General features: G+C 46.7%; 1 protein-coding gene across 2 annotated transcripts in view; it reads right to left on the bottom strand.

Moving 5' to 3' along the window:
• The window catches only part of ccdc92 (coiled-coil domain containing 92), a 48419-nt gene extending 28383 nt beyond the window's left edge, over window positions 1-20036 (bottom strand). Inside the window, exons 1-3 of one of the 2 annotated variants that reach the window (XM_041203324.1) lie at window positions 19940-20036; window positions 1982-2127; window positions 1694-1741 (exon numbers count right to left, since the gene is read on the bottom strand). In XM_041203324.1, coding sequence (XP_041059258.1) covers window positions 1694-1741; window positions 1982-2111 — 178 coding nt within the window. In that variant the 5' untranslated portion in view covers window positions 2112-2127; window positions 19940-20036. Of the gene's footprint in view, window positions 1-1693; window positions 1742-1981; window positions 2128-10153; window positions 10215-19939 lie in introns of those variants that run through there. The other variant, XM_041203323.1, reaches the window with a different exon arrangement.
• Between the last annotated feature and the right edge of the window lie 1819 nt (window positions 20037-21855).

The raw sequence follows: 21855 nt of genomic DNA, 5'->3' as shown, positions 1-21855 counted from the left end.
TCTGTCTCCTAACTGCTGACCAATTCCCTCATTAAGCCAAGTAGGCTGCTTCCAATTCCATGCACTGTCATTTCTGTTAACAGTCTCTAATGTGGAACTCTGTTGAATGCCTTCTGGAACACCATATGGACAACATCCATAGGCACTCCCTTATTGACCACATCAATTGGAAAACAACTTTAACAGGATGGTAAGGGTCTAACTATGGGGTCAGTATCCTTACCATCCAGTTAACCCTCTGCCTGTGTCCAAGTCAGATGATATCTGAGCTCTGAGAGAGCCAAGTGGTATCAGGGTGTCCTGCAGCTCACCTGCAAAATTCTAATGAGGCCAAGCCTGAACATCCCTTCTGTCCTCGAACAGGTGGGTAGTCAGTGGGCTTCTACGTTCATGCCCCCCACCCACTGCACGTAAAGCTATGAGGGATTGACCACGTAGAAAACTTCTTTCTTATAAAATGATTCTAGAACAATCTATACATCTTTCTATACATCAGTTTATACATTAATGAACATCCTTCGGGAGAATTACAATCCATTCCATTACTCTCTTGCCAAGGTGAAGTGCTGTCATTCACTGGCTCAGCCTATATTATACTATGCCATGATTTATGTTCACAGTTCCTTCCACTTACATGTGTTTATAGCTGATGACTACAGCTAGTTTTGGGAACAGAGGCCTCGATTACATTTCAAGGCAGCACCAATCCAGACCCACAGCCTGGAGACTATCTTTGTCCCTTTGTGGAAAAGGTGACTGAGATTATTGTATTCAAGGTTTAGCTTTTTTGAAGCTGATTTACATTTATAAAAGCTTCCAAAGGCCTTATCAATAAGAAAACAAAATCCTGTAGACAAGATATGAGATGTTAATGTGTTTCTCAATGTAACCCGAATTATACACAGGGTGTATATAAAGCCTTTCAGTGGACCACCTGTTGCCTTGCTTATATCTGGTCTGAGGCTCAATGAGAATTATTCAGAATGCTTTCTTCAATAAAAAGTTGATTCTAGAACTAAATTATAAATCTGCAATGAAACTAGATCACAAACAAGAGATATAGCCTGGCCAAATTGATCTTTCCAAAGATAATATTACTCAGACTTCAGTAAACAAAACAATAGGATCCCAATTAATGAGCAATTCCACACTGAGCTACTTAAAGCCTCAAATGTGAATTCTAAAATAAAGTGAAATAGACAATGAAAAGTTATTGAAATTGTGATGAACACCAAGTAACCTAGCACAAGGCGACATTCTGTGTTACACATCATTGTAAACGCAGACACTGGAATGAGAGGCATCAGGTAGGTTACAGGAGCTCTGTGGGGGGGGGGGGGGGGGGGCACATCTGACAGGGGTGTCAGACAGCACGTGGGTGTCGGGGGGGGAGCGAGGGGGTCGGGGGAGCGGGGGATGACCGGGGGGGGGGGGGGGGGGGCGAGGGTGCCAGACAGCTCGTGGGTATCGGGGGACCAAGGGGTGCTGGCGGGGGTCGAGGGGTGCTGGGGGGGTCAAGGGGTGCCGGGGGGGGCGAGGGGTGCCTGGGGGGGGGTGTGTCAGGGAGGGTTGGTTTCAGGGAGAGGGGGTGTCGGGGAGGGGGGTGTCGGACAGCTCGCGGGTCTGAGGGTGTCAGAGTGCTCAGAGTGGGGGGTGTTGTCTGGTGGGGGGTGGATGTAGCTACTGTTCTTACCAGTCTGGTCGCAGGATGATGATGTCATAGTCAGCTCAAAGGCCAAATCTATAAAGAAATAAAATTGAAATACATTTTAGGGAAATATGAAAGTTTCAAAACAGGTGTTAAGTTTACAAAGTTCAATTAAATCACTCAGAATACTCGCCCCCCAACTAGATCACTCCCAGAAAATACAGAGACTACATGGCCAAACCCTTTGTTTAAGCTTATGTAGGTTTTGTAGCTTCACTGGATGCAGGTGGTCTGTCACTGCTGGTTGTGAAAGGACTGATATGTGCACCATACCTGAACAGTGTTGCTGTAGTTTGCGGATCTCTGTGTGTAAGCCCCTCAGCGTGCTGGCGTGTTCCTGCTGTAAGAACAGCAGGTTCTTCTGGGCACTGTGCAGCTGCATCTCCAGGTTTGACGTGGCCATGGTGCAATCAAGTGACCTAGAGAGGAAAGAGAACAAACAGTAAGTGTGGTTGGCACTGCTCAGTATGTACCACACACACAGCTCCCTAACTCACTAGAATACAATGTTCCCCCATCCAGACACTCACTCATTGATGCTAATCTGTAAGGGTTAAAATCTGTAAGGGTTTATCAATTCTCAGCTGTACACATCTGCACAATGTTTGCGGTTAGAGTTGCAAAGTCACCAACTGTCCAAATTAAAACTGGAGTAAGCAGGTTCAATGGGCTGAATGGCCTACTCTTGCTCCTATTTCTTATGATCACATGGAAGTTTAATACTCAGTGTGTATATGTAAAATTTTTTAAAGTATTCTCTGCTAAAGAAGCAGAATACAAGCGCTGTGAATTATGATAAATGTATGAATAATCTCCAAGGGTACAGTGGTGTTATGTTACTGGACAAACAATCCAGGTAATGAGTTTAATTCTCATCAGGGCAGTTTGAGAATTTGAATTTAGTTTTAAAACTCCAGTAATATAAAGCATGTGTCAGTAAAGATGAGCGTGACGTGTTGGATTATCATAAAAAATCCAACTAGTTCACAAATGTTCTTACTCAGTCTGGGCCTATATGTGATTCCAGTCCTACATCAGCAGGGTTGACTTTTAACTGCCCTCTGATGTGGTCTCAAAAGTGGCAGTATATGCCAACTTTGCCAGAAACAGAAACAAAAACAGAAAATGCTGGAAAAACTGAGCAGGTCTAGCAGCATCTGTGGAGAGAGAATGTTTCAAGTCCATATGACCTTTCTTCAGAGCTGCCAGAAACAGTCATGCCGCAAGAATAATTTAAAAAATAAAACAGAAACTAGGTAATCCTCAACTGACTACATATCTCCAGCGCATTCAAGTCTCTGGTTCTCCCCTTAGGGAGGCTGTTATGTTGGTCTAGGCATTTCCCAGCATCAAGCATTATTTGTTTTACAATGACAAGGCTTCAGTCTTGTGCTTAAATAATAGAACAGCAGCAGTCACCCTCCCCTCACTCCCTGCAGCATCTCTCTCCAACCCCTTACCCCAATTTCAAAATGAATCTGGGCGGTTTGAACTCCAGGGCTAGAATTAGTTAATAACCTGTTTAAATTTGATACTCAGATTGCCAGTGAGGCTCTCACCCCCTTACAATTTGCTGCTATTACACCTGGCAACAAGTGTCTACAGCAACTTGATAATAACAGAGAAACCAGGGACAAAGCTTAGACACCAAGCTTAGACATTTAGAAAAATTCCCTGTGCTTCAATAAACATGTTCCTTAACAAAACTGCTTATAAAAATAAATATGGTCTTTATGTTATAGCATTCATTGTAATGTTACACCAGATTAAAATGATGTTAATTCTGTGATAGATTTGATAGAAGTATTCAAAATGATGTGGGGTCTGGACAAAGTAGATAGGGAGAAACTGTTCCCACCTGTGAAAGGATCAAGAACAAGGCGGCACAGATTTAAAGTAATTAGTAAAAGAAGCAAAAAAGTGATGAGAAACTTTTTTCTGCAGCCAATGGAAAGCTCTGCCTGAAAGTGTGGTGGAGGCAGGTTCAACTGAAGCATTTAAAATGGAATTAGACTGTTGTCTGAAAAGGAAGAATGTGCAGGGTTACGGGGAGAAGGCAGGAGAATGGAAATAGGTGAGTAGCTCATTCAGAGAGCTGGTGCAGACATGATGGGCCAAATGGCCTCCTTTTGCATCGTAACAATTCTGTGATTCTGTGATATCTACTGTAGCACTCACCCAACCTCAGCAATCAGCATCACTGCACCACACATTTTCAATTTTTTAACTACATATTGAATATGGCATGCTCATGGTAACCCTACTTTAATCTCCAGACTACATTATTTATGGAAAAATCTGCCATTTGGCCTCAAAGTATGGTTCAAAGCAAATAAAAAAAATACTCAAATTGAACTGTAACAGTGAAACAGTCTTGCTGCACAGAGCGCATCCACACACTTGGACCTGAGTGAACCTGCTGACGATGTAAGCCAATCTAAATGGACGCTGTCTGCAAAACACTCTCGGGGCCTGAGTATAAAATAGGAAAATCAGCCTCCCTCTAGTCTGAAGCTGTGACTTCTCATAGAATCTGTGATTATGCTAAACATGTTGACATTTATCTTCCCTGTCAGGTCAGTCCTGAATCTTCCCTCCTCCTGCATGGACATTTTCAGTTTCTATTGACACTCCTCATAACCCAGAACCCTAATTGTATGATCAGTTAGTCACCCTTCACTATACCCTCTCTATGCCTGGGGTAGCCAGAACTGCAGTCAAGTCTCTGGGTGGGTCTGGGGTTTGCATCTGGACAAACCTAGAATACATCCCTTAAAGTTATTTAAGACATTTGCTCTCTTCACTGATGTTCTTGACCAGATTCCAAATCCCCTCTCTGAGTCTTGTCCTGTGGAGTAGGCACATGTACCTTAATTATACTTTATTATACTTACCAATAAAATGAAATGTCACTCAGCAGCCCAGTTCAGGTCTTTCTGTATTTGATTAGCCTGTTCCTGCTGCTTACACTCCCTACAAGTCCCCCTCCAAGACACACACCATCCTGATTTGGAAATCTATCGCCGTTCCTTCACTGTTGCTGGGTCAAAATCCTGGAACCCCCTCCCTAACAGCACTGTGGATGTACCGACAACTAGGGACAGCAGAGGTTCAAGCAGGTGGCTCACCAACACCTTCTCAAGGGCAATTGCGGATGGCCAATAAATGCTGGACTAGCCAACAATGCCCAAATCCCTTAAAACAAATAAATAGAAAGGCCCAACCTTTGACATTCAATGGCATTACCATTGCTGAATCCCCCACTATCAACATCCTGAGGGTTGTCATTGACCAGAAATTGAACTGGACTAGCCATATAAATACTATGGCTACAAGAGCAGGTCAGAGGCTGGGAATCCTGCGATGAGTAACTTGCCTCCTGACTCCCCAAAGCCTGTCCACCATCTACAAGGCACAAGTCAGGAGTGTGACGGAATACTCCCCACTTGCCTGGATGAGTGCAGCTCCAATACCGAAGAAGCTCAACACCACCCAGGGTAAGTATCCCACTTGATTGGCACCACATCCACAAACATTCAGTCCCTCCACCACTGACACACAGCGGCAACAGTGTGTACCAGCTACAAGATGCCCTGCAGCTACTCACCAAGACTCCTTCGACAGCATCATCCAAATCGGTGACTTTTACTACCTAGAAGGACAAGAGCAGCAGATACATGGGAACACCACCACCTGGAAGTTCCCCTCCCAGCCACACACCACCCTGACTTGGAAATATATCATCGTTCCTTCACTGTTTCTGGGTCAAAATCCTGGAACTCCCTTAACAGCACTGTGGGTGTACCTACACCACATGGACTGCAGCGGTTCAAGAAACCAGCTCACCACCACCTTCTCAAGGGCAACTAAGGATGGGCAATAAACGCTGGCCCAGCAACCTATTCTCACATCCCGTGAAAGAATAATACAAAAAGCTGAAATTACATTTTCCATCTGCATGGTGGAATTTGAACTCATTTCTCCGGACCTCTGGATTATGTCCCCAGCATCATAACTAAATTACAGCACCTTGTAACAGTAAAACATCCCAAGACGTTTCATAAGAACATTATAAGTAGGGCAATAAGCCACGGAAATAGATGTGTGTCTAAAAGCTTAGACAAAGAGGCGGTTATAATGAACAACTTTAAGGACAAGAGAGGCAATTTCAGAGCTTAGGGCCCAGATAGCTAAAGGCACAGCCACCAATGGTGGGACAAAAGAAATCAGGGATGCATAAGAGGTCAGAATAGGAACAGTGCACAGATCTTATAGGGTTGTGAGGCTGGAGAAAGTCACAGAGGTGGGGAGGGGAAAGGCCACTCCGTGATTTGAAAACAGGATGAAAATTTTAAAACCAAGCTGTGAATACAGTGTGCTTCTAAAAATATTCCATAAGAATGAAGTCAATTTCTCTGCTAAGTGATGACATTCTGTCAGTAATTTTCACAAGGTTCATGCAAGTACAAATCAGGATTTCCTCTTTTGTCTTCATGTGAACATAATTACAGAACATAGTCAAAAAAATTTATCATACTGCTATTACAACCCTTCTTATCCAAAGCATTAACACTGGAAATTCTGAGGAGCTCAGAAATGCCTCAAGTTATATTTGGACTTTCTTCCATGATAGCAGGAATGTTAGAAGGACATTAAAAAAAAGAGTATTTTTTTCCACTGAAGTTGATCTGGTTAATTGGATGAATACTCTGCACACAGCTAATGAATGCTCCCTATTGCTATAGAACTAATCTCCAGGGATCTGTCAGTTAAATAGATTTCTGATGAGCTGAGGTGTAGCATCACGGCAGGAGGCTGGCACGCAAGCTGTATCACCATAACAAATTGACTTACATACGTGAAGCACAAGGCTCTGTAACTGTCCAACGAAACAAAAATAAAGAGGAAAAATCAAGTGTGGACCAGCTGTGTCGCTCAGTCACAGGGTTAAAGTCAATCACAGCAATGCAGCAGCAAGGTGGTCTCAAACACAGCCTCAGGCAGATCACAGAATTACCTGGAAAAACTCAGCAGGTCTGGCAGCGTCGGCGGAGAAGAAAAGAGTTGACGTTTCGAGTCCTCATGACCCTTCGACAGAACTGCGGAACTTTGGCAGTTCTGTCGAAGGGTCATGAGGACTCGAAACGTCAACTCTTTTCTTCTCCGCCGATGCTGCCAGACCTGCTGAGTTTTTCCAGGTAATTCTGTTTTTGTTTTGGATTTCCAGCATCCGCAGTTTTTTTGTTTTTATTTTTGTTTTTATCTCAGGCAGATCACCTTGGGTGAGTAGCTGCAAGTAGGGCCCTTCAAGCCCAAAGAACTAGGAAAGGGACAGATGAAAAGAACAGATGCCCTAGAATAAGCCACACCTCTGGGTCTTCCTCGATGTTCACAAGTGCTCATATCCATAGATAGGTCACAAAATCACACAGTGCAGAAGAGGCCCTTCGGCCCATCGAGTCTGCACCGACACGTGAGAAACACCTGACCTACCTACCTATTCCCATTTACCAGCACTTGGCCCATTGCCTTGAATGTTATGACGTGCCAAGTGCTCATCCAGGTACTTTTTAAAGGATGTGAGGCAACCCGCCTCCACCACCCTCCCAGGCAGTGCATTCCAGACCATCACCACCCTCTGGGTAAAAAAGTTTTTCCTCACATCCCCTCTAAACCTCCTGCCCCTCATCTTGAACTTATATCCCCTTGTGACTGACCCTTCAACTAAGGGGAACAGCTGCTCCCTATCCAGCCTGTCCATGCCCCTCATAATCTTGTACACCTCGATCAGGTCGCCCCTCAGTCTTTTCTGCTCCAACGAAAACAACCCAAGTCTATCCAACCTCTCTTCATAACTTAAATGTTTCATCCCAGGCAACATCCTGGTGAATCTCCTCTGCACCCCCTCCAGTGCAATCACATCCTTCCTATAATGTGCACACAGTACTCCAGTTGTGGCCTCACCAAGGTTCTATATAACTCCAACATGGCCTCCCTGCTTTTGCAATCTATGCCTTGATTAATAAAGGCAAGTGTCCCATATGCCTTTTTCACCACCCCACTAAAATGCCCCTCCACCTTCAGAGATCTATGGGCACACACGCCAAGGTCCCTTTGTTCCTCAGGACTTCCTAATGTCAGGCCGTTCATTGAATGCTTCTTTATCAAATTACTCCTTCCAAAGTGTATCACCTCACACTTTCCAGGGTTAAATTCCATTGGTCACTTATCTGCCCATTTGACCATCCTGTCTATATCTTCCTGTAGCCCAAGACACTCAACCGCACTGTTAACCACCCGGCCAATCTTTGTGTCATCCGTAAGGTCAGTGCACGTTATTCAAGAAAGGAGGGAGCGAGAAACCAGGGAGCTAAAGAAAAGGCAGGCTTACATTGCTATAGCACCTTTCACAACTATCAGATGTCTCAAAGCATTTTAGAGCCAATGACGTACTTTTTTGAAGTATCGTCACTGTTCTAATGCCTGAAATGCAGGAGTCAATTATTGCACAGCAAGCTCCCACAAAGAAAAACATAATAACAAACAACAGATAATAGGTTTTTGTGATGTTGATTGGGGGTTGAATACTGGGCAGAACACTGGGGAGAACTCTCCTGCAAAATAATGCTGCAAGGCCTTATACACCCACCTGAGAGGCAGGCAGGGCCTTGGTTTAACATCTCATACGAAAGATGGCATCTCTGACACTGCAGCACTCCCTCAGTACTGCACCAGAGTGTCAGCCTTGATTCTTGTGCTCAAAGCCCTGAAATGGGACTTGAACCCAGAATCTTATGACTCAGGGGTGAGGGTGCCACCCAGTGAGTTGCGGCTGACACTTTAACCATAGGCCAGTGAGCCTGACATCAGTAGTAGGGAAAAGGCTAGAATCGCTCATGGTAGGGATATGTTGACAGGGCATTTCGAAAATCAGAGTATGATTAGGCAGCGTTAACATGACTTTATGAAAGGGAATTTGTATGTGACAAGTCTATAAGAGTTTTTTTTAAAGGTATAACTCGTAACATGTATAAAAGTGAACCAGTAGATGTGATGTATTTTCTAAAAGCATTCGATAAGGGCACCAAGTTCGGACTCATGGTGGTAATATACTGGCATGGAGTAAGGATTAGTTAATGAATAGAAAATAGTGGGGGAATAAATGGGGCATTTTTGGGGTTGGCAAGTTGTAAGATGTGCAGTACGGCAAGAATCAGGGCTGGGGCCTCAGCTAATTACAAACTATATTAATGACTTAGAAGGCAGGATTGGGTGTAACTTACCCAAGTTTGCTGATATATAAAATTAGGTGGGAAAGTAAGCAGTGAGGAGGATGGAGAGGCTGAAGAACAATAGAGACAGATTTGGTAAGTGGACTAGAACATGGCAGATGGAATACATTGTGGTGAAGTGTGAAGTTATCCACTTCAGTTGGAAAAAAATGATATTTTTTGAATGATGAGAGACTGGGAAATGCCCTTAGTGTTGCTGCTCTCTGATCTCCATCCTGGGGTCCCACATACTCAGCTCTTGGCTTTCACTATCTCTGAACTTAGGGCTCTTCTGACCACAGTTTGACCAGTAAACACTTCATTGGTCCAGTTTATTCAAATAGAAAATAAATATTCCAGAGTGACCGGTGGGAAATCTAACCTGTAATGAGATAAGGCCGTTAACACTGATGGATATGGACACATATTTGCTGAAATTAAAACCTTTGCAGGAGCATTCATTGTTCAAATAAATGTCAATTCATTTAAAACAGAAACAGCTATTATTTTTACATACAAGGGCAGAATGAGGAAACACATGGGAAAAAGACAGAGAGAGACACACAGAGAGAAGAGGCAAAGACAGAGACAGACATAAAAGCTTTTCAAGATGGGAGATGAGCAGAGGCAGCTACAGGAAATTTAAAAACCTTTTGTCCTTCAGGAATGCAATAGCGTCAACTATTTAAAAATAAAAGACATCAAGGAGAATCGCAAGACTGCTTTGTACTTGGGTTTTTGATGATACTTTAAAAGCCCTCGAGTTTCACTCTAATTATTCAGGAAGACATTTAGAATGATTCAAATCGAATTAGTGCTTTGTAACTAGACCCGGCATTAACTGCTTTCTATTTTAAAACACCTTTGGATTGCACATGGTACAGGTGCTGCAGATGATCTGGAAACAAAGGAAAGGTTTTGATTGCTGCACTTACTGGAATGATATTTCATCATGAATTTAGGTCAGCTTGCTAATGTCTGGAATTTCTGAACATCTGTCTGATCCATATCATGTGCAACAGCCAAAAAATAAAAGGATTCAGAAGATCTGATGTTTGGAGTTGCTGAAACAAGGACACCGAGATGCTGTGAAGCTCTCAATTACACCAAAAATAAGAACCAGACACTTTTACAACTGAATATGGTGAGGAGAGAAAATGAAGAGAGTCATCACCTCTAGATCACAGCTGCTTGGAGTCTGGCTGTCGTTCTGCTACTGAGTAAACATTCAAATGAACATGGCTTGCTTCCATAGGATCTATTAATATATATTACCAGCAACTCTCATTGGCCAATAGAAATCACAAGGGCTCCGAGTGCCACACTTTTCACTAATGGCAGTTTTAATTTTATATTAAACCTGCATGCGATCAGCCCATGGAATGTCACTGAAAAATCTCCTACCATTGGTCCATTGCACTGATGTCACTGTGGTATGGAATGAGGTCACAGAAAGGCAACATCACAATGCCCCAGCCAACTGATGCTTGTTAAACTAGACAAAGTATATTCCAGGGAAAAGGTGCACTGCTCAACTCAAACTGAGAGAGGAAGGGTTCATGTTTCATACAAGATTAATAAAAAGAAAGACACACTTAAATTCATCCAGCACCTTTCACAACCACAGGATGTCCCAAAGTGCTTTACAGCTAATGAAACGCTATTTTGAACTCTAGTCACTGTTGTAATGCAGAATACATAGCAGCCAATTTATGCACAGAATGCTCTCTCAAACAGCAATGTGGTTTGCTGTTTTGGTGATGTTGATGCCAAAACACCGGGGATAACTCCAGTTCTTCAAATAAGTACCATGGAATTTTTTACATTTATCTAAGTGCGCAGAGGGGGCCACTTTTAAAGACTCATCCAACAGCACCTCCGACAGTGCAGCATTCCCTCAGTACTGACCGCTGACTGAAGGACGCTCCCTCCACCCCGACAGTGCGGTGCTCCCTCCACCCCGACCCTCCAACAGTGCGGTGCTCCCTCCACCCCGACCCTCCCGCAGTGCAGCACTCCCTCCACCCCGACCCTCCCGCAGTGCGACGCTCCCTCCACCCCGACCCTCACACAGTGCGACGCTCCCTCCACCCCGACCCTCCCACAGTGCAGCGCTACCTCCACCCCGACCCTCCCGCAGTGCGACGCTCCCTCCACCCCGACCCTCCGACAGTGTGACGCTCCCTCCACCCCGACCCTCCCACAGTGCAGCGCTACCTCCACCCCGACCCTCCCGCAATGCAGCGCTCCCTCCACCCCGACCCTCCCGCAGTGCGACGCTCCCTCCACCCCGACCCTCCCACAGTGCGACGCTCCCTCCACCCCGACCCTCCCACAGTGCGACGCTCCCTCCACCCCGACCCTCCCACAGTGCGACGCTCCCTCCACCCCGACCCTCCCACAGTGCAGCGCTCCCTCCACCCTGATCCTTCGACAATGCGGCGCTTTCTTCGCCCCAACACTTCCACAGTGCGGCATTCCCTCAGTACTGACCCTCCCACGGTGCGGCGCTCCCTCAGCACCGACCCTCCAACAGCGCGGCACTCCCTCAGTACTGACCCTCCGACAGTGCAGTGCTCCCTCCACTCCAACCCTCCCGCAGTGCGACGCTCCCTCCACCCTGACCCTCCCACAGTGCGGCACACCCTCAGCACCGACCCTCCCACAGTGCAGCGCTCCCTCAGCACCGACCCTCCCACAGTGTGGCGCTCCCTCAGCACCAACCTTCCGACAGTGCAGCGCTCCCTCAGCACCGACCCTCCGACAGTGTGGCGCTTCCTCAGCACCAACCTTCCGACAGTACGGCGCTCCCTCAGCACCGACCCTCCGACAGTGCGGTGCTTCCTCAGTACTGACCCTCCGACAGTGCAGCGCTCCCACGGCACCAATCCTCCGACAGTGTGGCGCTCCCTCAGTACTCCACCAAAGACGTCTACCTTGACTTGTGTGCTCAAGTCTTGGACTGGATCGGGTTCCCACAACATTCTGATAAAAGGTGAGAGTGCTTGCTTTGTCTTATTGGTGACATGACAATGAATGCACCGTTCTCCTTATAGACCCAGCTAGCTCAGTTCAGCTGCACCATTATAGCAGCTATGCATGTTTCCGAAGTACAGACTCGCTGTCACCACCTGGATGAAGCGGAGTTGGGGAAGCTGTAGGAAGTAGATATTTGTATCATCAATGGCCATAGGGGGGAGGAGAGGCTGAGAGAACATCACATGAGAAAGAACTTAGTTTCCAGGAGGCAGGAAGTAGTGGGCCGGAGCAGGCATCTCGGGCTGGGCCCCTCAGTGGCCAATGTAATGTGGAATAGGAAGCATGTTTGCATAGAGGAGTGAGGTGTTGCTGGGGGGGTGGGGGGTAGGTGCACAGACGGAATACACATAACTGGCATCTCAGGAATAAGGAAATCAGAAGAAATTTCTTTACCCAAAGAATGGTAAGAATGTGGAACCTGCTATCACAGCTAGTGGTCAAAGCAAATGGTATGGATTTATTTAAGGGGAAGTTAGACAGGCATATGAGGGAGAAGGTGTTACAATGATAGATTTAGATGAAGAAAGATGGGAAGAGCCTCGAGGAGCACAAACACTGACATGGACTGGTTGGGCTGAATGGCCTGTTTCTCTGCCGCATATCCTGTATGAGTGGGAGATGAGGACGCGAGGCCATGTGAAGTGGCAGATATCTTACATGGATGGAGTTGGAAGAGACATTTTAAAATGATATTTTTTTTTAAAACTTAATTCATTAAGCTGACGTTCTGTATGGGATATAGGCAATGGAGCAAAGAGCTGGGAGACATAGATGTGGGCAATAGTGGAGCTAGTATCTACTGATCTGCAATTACAGCGTGATGTGCAAATGTTGACATAGTACGTTCTAACAGGGATAATCCTAACACATCAGCATTATACAAAGGGTAACATTTACAGAGAATGTGACATAAAGACAACTCAACATGCCGACTGAAACAAACTACTGTGGATGTTGGAAATCTGAAACAAAAACTGAAAGTATCTAAATACTTCTTGATAATGAAAGGGCAATGCATAATAAAGTGATTATATTTCAAATTGGTAAGCAACACCAAACAAGATGAACCGTACAATGGGGAAGAATATGTCAGAGACTAGGAAGTAGCAGTAAGATTTAATAGGTTGTGTTATCCTTGCTAGCCAATGAGAAGCTGGAAACTAATACTACAATTGGGAAGGGCATCATTTCAATTGGCTTGTGTGGCTGATTCTGTGCTGGTTTAAAAATAATACAAATTTAATTTTTAAAAAATGCAAGTAATTAAATACTTCACATGTAATAAAATTATTCAAAATATAAGAAAGATGATTATTAGTGACCATCAAAACTGCTCAACAAAATGATTTCTAATTGAATATCGTGCAGTAACGGGGCAAGTGACCAGCAGTGTAGCATCTGCTGAACAGATCAGCAGAATGTGAACATCAAGTTGTCAGTTAGCAAGGGGAACAATATCTGGCAATTCTCAAACTCAATTTAAAGGCACAATTCAGCCAGAGCAGCTTCTATAAGACTAGCTCATTTACAAGCCACATCCAGTGTTTTCAGGATCTATACATAAAACGTTGTGCTTTAGCCTGAACTCACAATGAGAACCGTGTGATAACCTCATTGCCAGAAAGCTTCGCAGTAACACAGCTCCATGGCAAATATCAATATGCTAAATAATGAATGGAGCTGCAGCTACACACAGCTCAAAAGGTCACAATGATTCAATGTGTTCTTTCCTGCAAGCTTTTCAATCTCATCTGTAAGCATTCTCACCCCAAACTCTGCCCTCTCTCAACACCCCATTTTACCATGCAGACAGCACTTCTACAAAATGGAACGAGGGTCATTCAGTACACCTGAAATCACACGCCTCCACATCTGAATTCTCAGTAAGCAAACTCACAGCACCACCAACACATCTGCTTATTTTATTGTACCTCATTATCAGTTGCCATGGTGAATCATTATTACATTGAAGTTAAGAGGTGAACAGTTTAGGACTGCTTTATGACTCAACTCCAAATACATTTTTTAAACATCAACTGCAGCTGGGCAGTACTGCATTACAACACTGGGATTAACACTAATTTGAGCCTGGCAGTATTGCATTACAACACAGAACATATATGAAATAATGCAACTCTAGCCTCCAAGCCAAAGAAAACACCAGCCACCAAACAATATATTTGCACGACCAAGGAGAAAGAGTATGAAAGTGGGACTAACTGCATTCATCTTTCAAAGAGCCAGCAGAGAGACTGTTGAGCTTGAAAGGCCTTCCTCTGTTGCTGCAGCATTCTATGATTCTATACCTACGTTGATATGTTGCTCACACAAAACACACAGACACAGGCATTCTGCTACAATGTCAACTTCTTCTTAGTCAGTCCCTCAGGGTTGAGGATGACTTGCTTCCACTGCGGTTTGATGGGTTCTGAGATGGCTGATAAATCCAACATGTGATCTGCAGGTTACGGCACGTGAGGTTTGAAGGGTCAGGTGGATGAGTTGTTTGGAGGTTTGCTTGTGTGTGCTCCCAGCAAAATCTATGGATGTGTTCGGTGCCTTCCTGAACAAACATTCTCCATTTTGGTCGGTCACAAGCCAGGAACTCCCATGAGTCAACGGGGATGTTTGACCTCTTCATGGATGCTTTGAGGACATCCCTAAAATGTTTTTGCTGTTCTCCAGGGTGTCTCCTGTCATGACCAAGTTCCAAGTAGAGCAGTTGTTTTGGGAACAAAAACAGAATTACCTGGAAAAACTCAGCAGGTCTGGCAGCATCGGCGGAGAAGAAAAGAGTTGACGTTTTGAGTCCTCATGACCCTTCCACATAAGTCTGGTGTCAGACATAGGAGCAACATGTCCTCCTCAGCGGTGGTGGTTTTGAGTGATTAACGTCACTATGTTGGGGATGTTGGCTTGGGAGAGGACGCTGCTGTTGGACCGCCGGATTTGGAGGATCTTGCAATGGTAATACTATGAAGAGGTTATAGATGCCAGGCAGGATGTGAAGACATTTAGATGGGGAGGCAAAAGTTTTGTCAACACAAAAGGTTATTGGAAAGATTTTCTGGTTAGCTTTGGAAGAGAGTTTAAAAGTGTGAGAAATTGAGTGTTGACAGATTAGTCCCAGTCATGTGTTGGAGAAGACAATAATCAATCTGAAGTGAGAGGAATGAAGGCTGTGAGATATCAAACATGGAGATTTGCTCAAGTAGGATGGGGGAGAGATTTGAAAACAGGAATGAGCACCTTGGCTGCCTGAACAGGGGGACATGGAGCAAAACTGCATGCTGAGAATGGGAGACAAATACAAGGGAAGGACTTCAATTACAAAGAAGATTCTCTGAGGGACTGGGGACAGACTCGTACAACACAAACCTACGACAGAAATTAGGCAGCTCATGACCACAGAAGTGATTGATATATAGAACTGATACCTGGATTAAACAATGGAGGCAAAAATTCAGCAATTATTCAAGAACCTACTTTAGGTTTTGGATGCTGTAACAAGGAGTTGGGCATAAATAAGCTAAGATGGGCTGAATGGCCTGCTTTGGCTCCTGGTTCAGCCAATGAGCACAGATGATGATAGGTAAATAGAACAAAGCGAGTTAAGATGTAGGCAGCAGAGTTTTGGATGAGCTCAAATTTAGGGCTTCTAAATGATGGGTGGAGGGCAACGCCAGGGCACTGAAACCAGTGTCAGGTTAGGTGAAATGAGTGACTGCCCTTGACATCAAGGCAGCATTTGACCAACTGTGACATCAAGGAGATGGTCAATGCCTGGTACTCGTGTGGCGCGAATGTTATTTGCCACTTGTCAGCCTGTGATATTGTTCAGGTCTTGCTGCATTTTGGACGTGGACTGCTTCCATGGACATAACTGAGTCGTCACGAATGATGCTGAACATTGTGCAATCATCAGTGAACGTCCCCACTTCTGACCTTATAATGGAAGGAAGGTCATTGATGAAGCAGCTGAAGGTGGTTAGGCCAAGGACACTACCCTGAGGAACTCCTGCAGTGATGTCCTGGAGCTGAGATGACTGACCTCCAACAACCACAACCATCTTCCTTTGTGCTAGGTATGATTCCAACCAGCGGAGAGTTTGCCCCCGATTCTCACTGACTCCAGTTTTGCTAGGGCTCCTTGATGCCACACTCGGTCAAATGCAGCCTTGATGTCAAGGGCAGTCACTCTCACCTCACCTCGGGAGTTCAGCTCTTTTGTCCATGTTTAACCAAGACTATAACTAGGTTAGGAGCTGAGTGGCCCTGGCAGAAAGCAAGCAGGTTATTGCTAAGCAAGTGCCGCTTGATAGCACTGTTGATGACCCCTTCCATCGCTTTACTGTATCGAGAGTAGGCTGATGATGGGTGGTAATTGGCCGGGTTGGATTAGTCCTGGTTTTTGTGTACAGGACATACATGGGCAATTTTCCATATTGCCGGGTAGATGACAGTGTTGTAGCTGTACTGGAACTTGGCTAGGGGCGTGGCAAGTTCCGGAGCACAAGTCTTCAGTGCTATTGCTGGAATATTGTCAGGGCCCATAGCCTTTGCAGTATCCAGTGCCTCTAGCTGTTTCGTTATAGCACATTGAGTGAATCGAATTGGCTGTAGACTGGCATTGCTGATGCTGGGGACCTCTGGGGAGACAGAGATGGATCATCCATGGCACTTCTGGCTGAAGATTCTGGCAAATGTTCAGCCTTATCTTTTGCATTGATGTGCTGGGCTCCTACATCATTGAGGATGGGAATACTTGTAGAGCCTCCTCTTCCAGTGAGTTGTTTAATTGTCCATCACCATTCACGACTAGATGTGGAAGGATTGCAGAGTTTATATCTGATCCATTGATTGTTGGATGACTTAGCTCTGTCAATCACTTGCTGCTTACACTGTTTGGCACGCAATTGGTTCTGAGTTGTAGCTTTAGCAGGTTGACACCTCATTTTTAGGTATGCCTGGTGTAGCTCCTGGCATGCCCTCCTGCACTCTTCATTGAACCAGGGTTGATCCCCTGGTAATGGTAGAGGGGGGGGATATGCCAGGCCACAAGGTTACAGATTGTGATTGAGTACATATCTGCTGCTGCTGCTGATGGCCCACAGCGCCACATAGATGCCCAGTCTTGAGTTACTAGATCTGTTCAAGTCTATCCTATTTAGCACGGTGGTAGTGCCACACAACATGATGGAGGGTATCCTCAATGTGAAGACATCTCCACAAGGACTGTGTGGTTGTCACTGCTACCACCATCGTTATGGACAGATGCAACTGTGGCAGGCAGGTTGGTGAGGATGGGGTCAAGTCTGTTTTTTCCTCTTGTTGGTTCCCTCACCACCTGCTGCAGACCCAGTCCTTTAGGACTCAGCCAGCTCACTCAGTAGTGGTGCTACCGAGCCACTCTCGGTAATGGACATTGAAGTCCCCCAACCAGAGTACAATCTGCACTTTTACCACCCTCAGTGCTTCCTCCAAGTGGTGTTCAACATGGGGGAAGCACTGATTCATTAGCTGAGGAGCAGCAGTACATGTTAATCAGCAGGAGGTTTCCTTGCCCATGTTTGACCTAATGCCATGAGGGCTCCCAGGGCAACTCCCTTCCGACTGTATACCACTGTGCCGCCACCTCTGGTGGGTCTGTTCTCCTGGTGAGACAGGACATACCCTAGGTTGGTATTGATGGTGTCTGGGACATGATCTGTAAGGTACGACTCCGTGGTATGACTATATCAGGCTGTTATTTGACTAGCCTGTGAGACAGCTCTCCCAATTTTGGCACAAGCCCCCAGATGTTAGTAAGGAGGAGTTTGCAGGGTCGAAAGGGTTGGGTTTGCCATTGTCAGTTCTGGTCCCTAGGTCAATGCCGGGTGGTCCGTCCGGTTTCATTCCTATTATTGGCCTTTTAGTGGTTTGTTACAATTGAATGGCTTGCTCAGCCATTGCAGTGGGCATTTAAGAGTCACACGGAGGCCAGACCAGGTGAGGGTGGCAAATTCCCTTCCCTAAAGGACATTAGTGAACCAGATGGGTTTATATGACAATCGACAATGGTTTCATGGTCATCATTAGACTTTTAATTGCACAACTTTTTTTGAATTCAAACTTCAGCATCTGCCGTGATGGGATTCGAACCCAGGTTTCCAGAGCATTACCCAGGATGCACGGGAACACCACCGCCTGCAGGTTTCCTTCCAAACCACACACCACCCGGACTTGACTGTCATTGGATCAAGGTTCTGGAACTCCCGTCCTAACAACACTGGGTGTAACCACCACATGGATTGTAGCGGTTGAAGATGCACCACCACCTTTGCAGGGTCAATTATGGATGAGCAATAAATGGTAGTCCGTGAGTGAATAAATAAGAATTTTGCCTAGATTGAAACCAATTAATCCTAAAGCCTCTGGCATTCACAACAGAATGTCACAGCAGCCAGTACAATGCTGCAAACAGCAGCAATAAAGGAGACAGCTTACCAGGTTTACCCAGATCCTAAGTGACTAACTCTGACCTTGATGCGTCTTTGCATCCAGAAGCCTGGCACCCATTTACACTGTTAAAGCAAAATTGTTGAAACGGAGAATGTAATTCCAGCTGCTTGCATGCATAGTCAGCAAGGGAACAATATTCCTGTAAATAAGCAACTGAATTCACAGTTCATCAGCACCACCAGCTTCCCTTAGACTTGACACACTAGAAAACTTCAAATTGGGATCAGCCAAATGGATGTAACCTGTGAGGGGGAATTTCTGTATACCCCGCTCACCATATATACCCCCTCCATATACATATATATATATTCTCATCACCATATATACCCCCTCCATATACACATATATATATCCTCATCACCATATATACCCCCTCCATATACACATACATATCCTCATCACCATATATACCCCCTCCGTATACATATATATATCCCCATCATCATATATACCCCCTCCATATACATATATATATATCCTCATCACCATATATACCCCCTCCATATACACATACATATCCTCATCACCATATATACCCCCTCCGTATACATATATATATCCCCATCATCATATATACCCTCCATATACATATATATATATCCCCATCACCATATATACCCCCTCCATATACACATATATATATCCCCATCACCATATATACCCCCTCCATATACACATATATATCCCCAACACCATATATACCCCTCCGTATACATATATATATCCCCATCACCATATATACCCCCTCCATATACATATCCTCATCACCATATATACCCCCTCCATATACATATAAATACCCCCATCACCATATATACCCCCTCCATATACACATATATATCCCCAACACCATATATACCCCTCCGTATACATATATATATCCCCATCACCATATATACCCCCTCCATATACATATCCTCATCACCATATATACCCCCTCCATATACATATCCTCATCACCATACATACCCCCTCCATATACATATCCTCATCACCATATATACCCCCTCCATATACATATCCTCATCATATATACCCCCTCCATATACATATATATATATCCCCATCACCATATATACACCCTCCATATACATATATCCCCATCATCATATACAGCCCATATAGCTCTCTTCATATAAAGCCCTCCCCCATTCTCACAGAAGCCCCCGGGGCTGGGGAGAAGTGGTTTATCTCCCCCCCCGGGCCGCTCTCGCTCACCCGGTCCCCGGTAAAGGGCGAGGCCGCGGCCCCGAGTCCGCACCCGCAATGCGGGGATCCAGAGCCCCGGGCCGGCTCTCTCTCCCGGTCTGACCCTGACCCTGACCCTGACCCAGACCCAGACCCTGCTACGCTCACACAGCATCACCCCCCCCTCCCCCCTCCCCCCACAGTGTTTACCCGCTTTGCCCCCGGTATTTACCCGCTCTCTTTCCGCTTGTTTTGATTGTCCTGCAGCTCTGAGCCGCTAAACCGGCTCCATGGAAACGGCCGCGCGCCCAGTCACACAGAGATAGCCCCGCCCCCAAACCTCCAGCCCCGCCCCCACACCACCAGCCCCGCCAAGTCCTCCAGTCCAGCGAAGTCCTCCAGCCCCGCCCCCACACTACCAGCCCCGCCCCCACACCACCAACACTGTGAAGTCCTCCAGCCCCGCCCCCACACCACCAGCCCCGCCAAGTCCTCCAGTTCAGCGAAGTCCTCCAGCCCCGCCCCCACACCGCGAGCCCTGCGAAGTCCTCCAGCCCTGCGGTCCTCCAGTCCCGCCCCCACACCTCCAGCCCCGCCCCACACACCTCCAGCCCTGCGAAGTCCTCCAGCCCCGCCCCCACACCTCCAGCCCCGCCCCACACACCTCCAGCCCTGCGAAGTCCTCCAGCTCCGCCCCCACACAGCTCCAGCCCCGCCCCCAGCCTCTCCCGCTGGATCTGCAGCATTTGCTTCCCTTCACTTTGTGCCTTTCTCGTTCAGACACCCAGGAACATGCTCAGTCCCCTGGGTGGGAGTGTGAAGCTCCAGAGCAACAGGACATTCATGATAAGCAATGTTGTCTCTGGATCTGACACAAGGAGCCACCAGCTCAGATGGTGGGGACGGTGCAGACTTTCGGAGTTATCCCGGGGGCAGGTTTTGCATGTGGGTCACTGGGCACATGGACCAGGGCAGGGGGACAGGATAGAGTTTGTCCCCTCCCCAGGTTCTGTCCCACTCCCCAAGTGCTGTCCCCTCCCCAGGTTCTATCTCCTCCTCAGGTTCTATCTCCTCCCCAGGTTCTGTCCCACTCCCCAAGTGCTGTCCCCTCCCCAGGTTCTGTCCCACTCCCCAGGTTCTGTCCCACTCCCCAGGTTCTATCTCCTCCTCAGGTTCTGTCCCACTCCCCAAGTGCTGTCCCCTCCCCAGGTTCTGTCCCACTCCCCAGGTTCTATCTCCTCCTCAGGTTCTGTCCCACTCCCCAAGTGCTGTCCCCTCCTCAGGTTCTGTCCCCTCCTCAGGTTCTGTCCCCTCCTCAGGTTCTTCCCTCCCCAGGTTCTGTCCCCTCCCCAGGTTCTGTCTCCTCCTCAGGTTCTGTCTCCTCCTCAGGTTCTGTCCCCTCCCCAGGTTCTGTCCCCTCCCCAGGTTCTGTCCCCTCCCCAGGTTCTGTCCCCTCTTCAGGTTCTTCCCTCCCCAAGTGCTGTCCCCTGCCCAAGTGCTGTCCCCTCCCCAGGTTCTGTCCCCTCCCCAGGTTCTGTCCCCTCCCCAGGTGCTGGGCCTGCAGAGGAGGTTCTGCTGCAGCTGACTCATGAGAACTTGGATGGGACAACCTACAGAAAAAGGCTGATGGGCGTGCACACAGAGATTTTCAGAACAGGCTGCCTGAGAGCCTGCCCACACTGTCAAGGAAATTGGAGGAGCCCAGAACCATGAGGCCCCAAGGCTTTGCACACAGCTTGGACCCAGTTCTTCCATAGGGAAACGATGGCCAATCTATAAGAGCATCTGAGGAAGCAGCCACAATGCAGCAGCTGGTGGTCAATGCCCCAGTTTCCATTGCAGCAGAAGCAAAATCCACCTGATGCCTGACTTCTGCAGTGAAAGCTCAGACCAAGGTGATGAGACTTCAGATTGTTGCCGGGCAGGCTCAGACTGCTGTCATCATGGCTGTGGATCTCAGGGCTCAACAGGACATACAGATTCTCTCCCCAGTCCAGCAATCTGTCCTCCCGCAAATCATACGGATTGTTGAGGGGTCACCCTAAGGTGTAGCAGTGGCTCCATGGAGAATGAACCTGCTGTCCTCTTTCAGGATGACAGCATTTGTGCTCCCACCACTGCCATTGCCCTTGCTGTTGCCTGAAAGCC

Source organism: Carcharodon carcharias, chromosome 13 (assembly GCF_017639515.1).
Source record: "Carcharodon carcharias isolate sCarCar2 chromosome 13, sCarCar2.pri, whole genome shotgun sequence".
Lineage (NCBI taxonomy): Eukaryota > Metazoa > Chordata > Chondrichthyes > Lamniformes > Lamnidae > Carcharodon > Carcharodon carcharias.
Note: the sequence above shows the minus strand (reverse complement) of the source record. Positions and strands in the feature narration are given on the sequence as shown.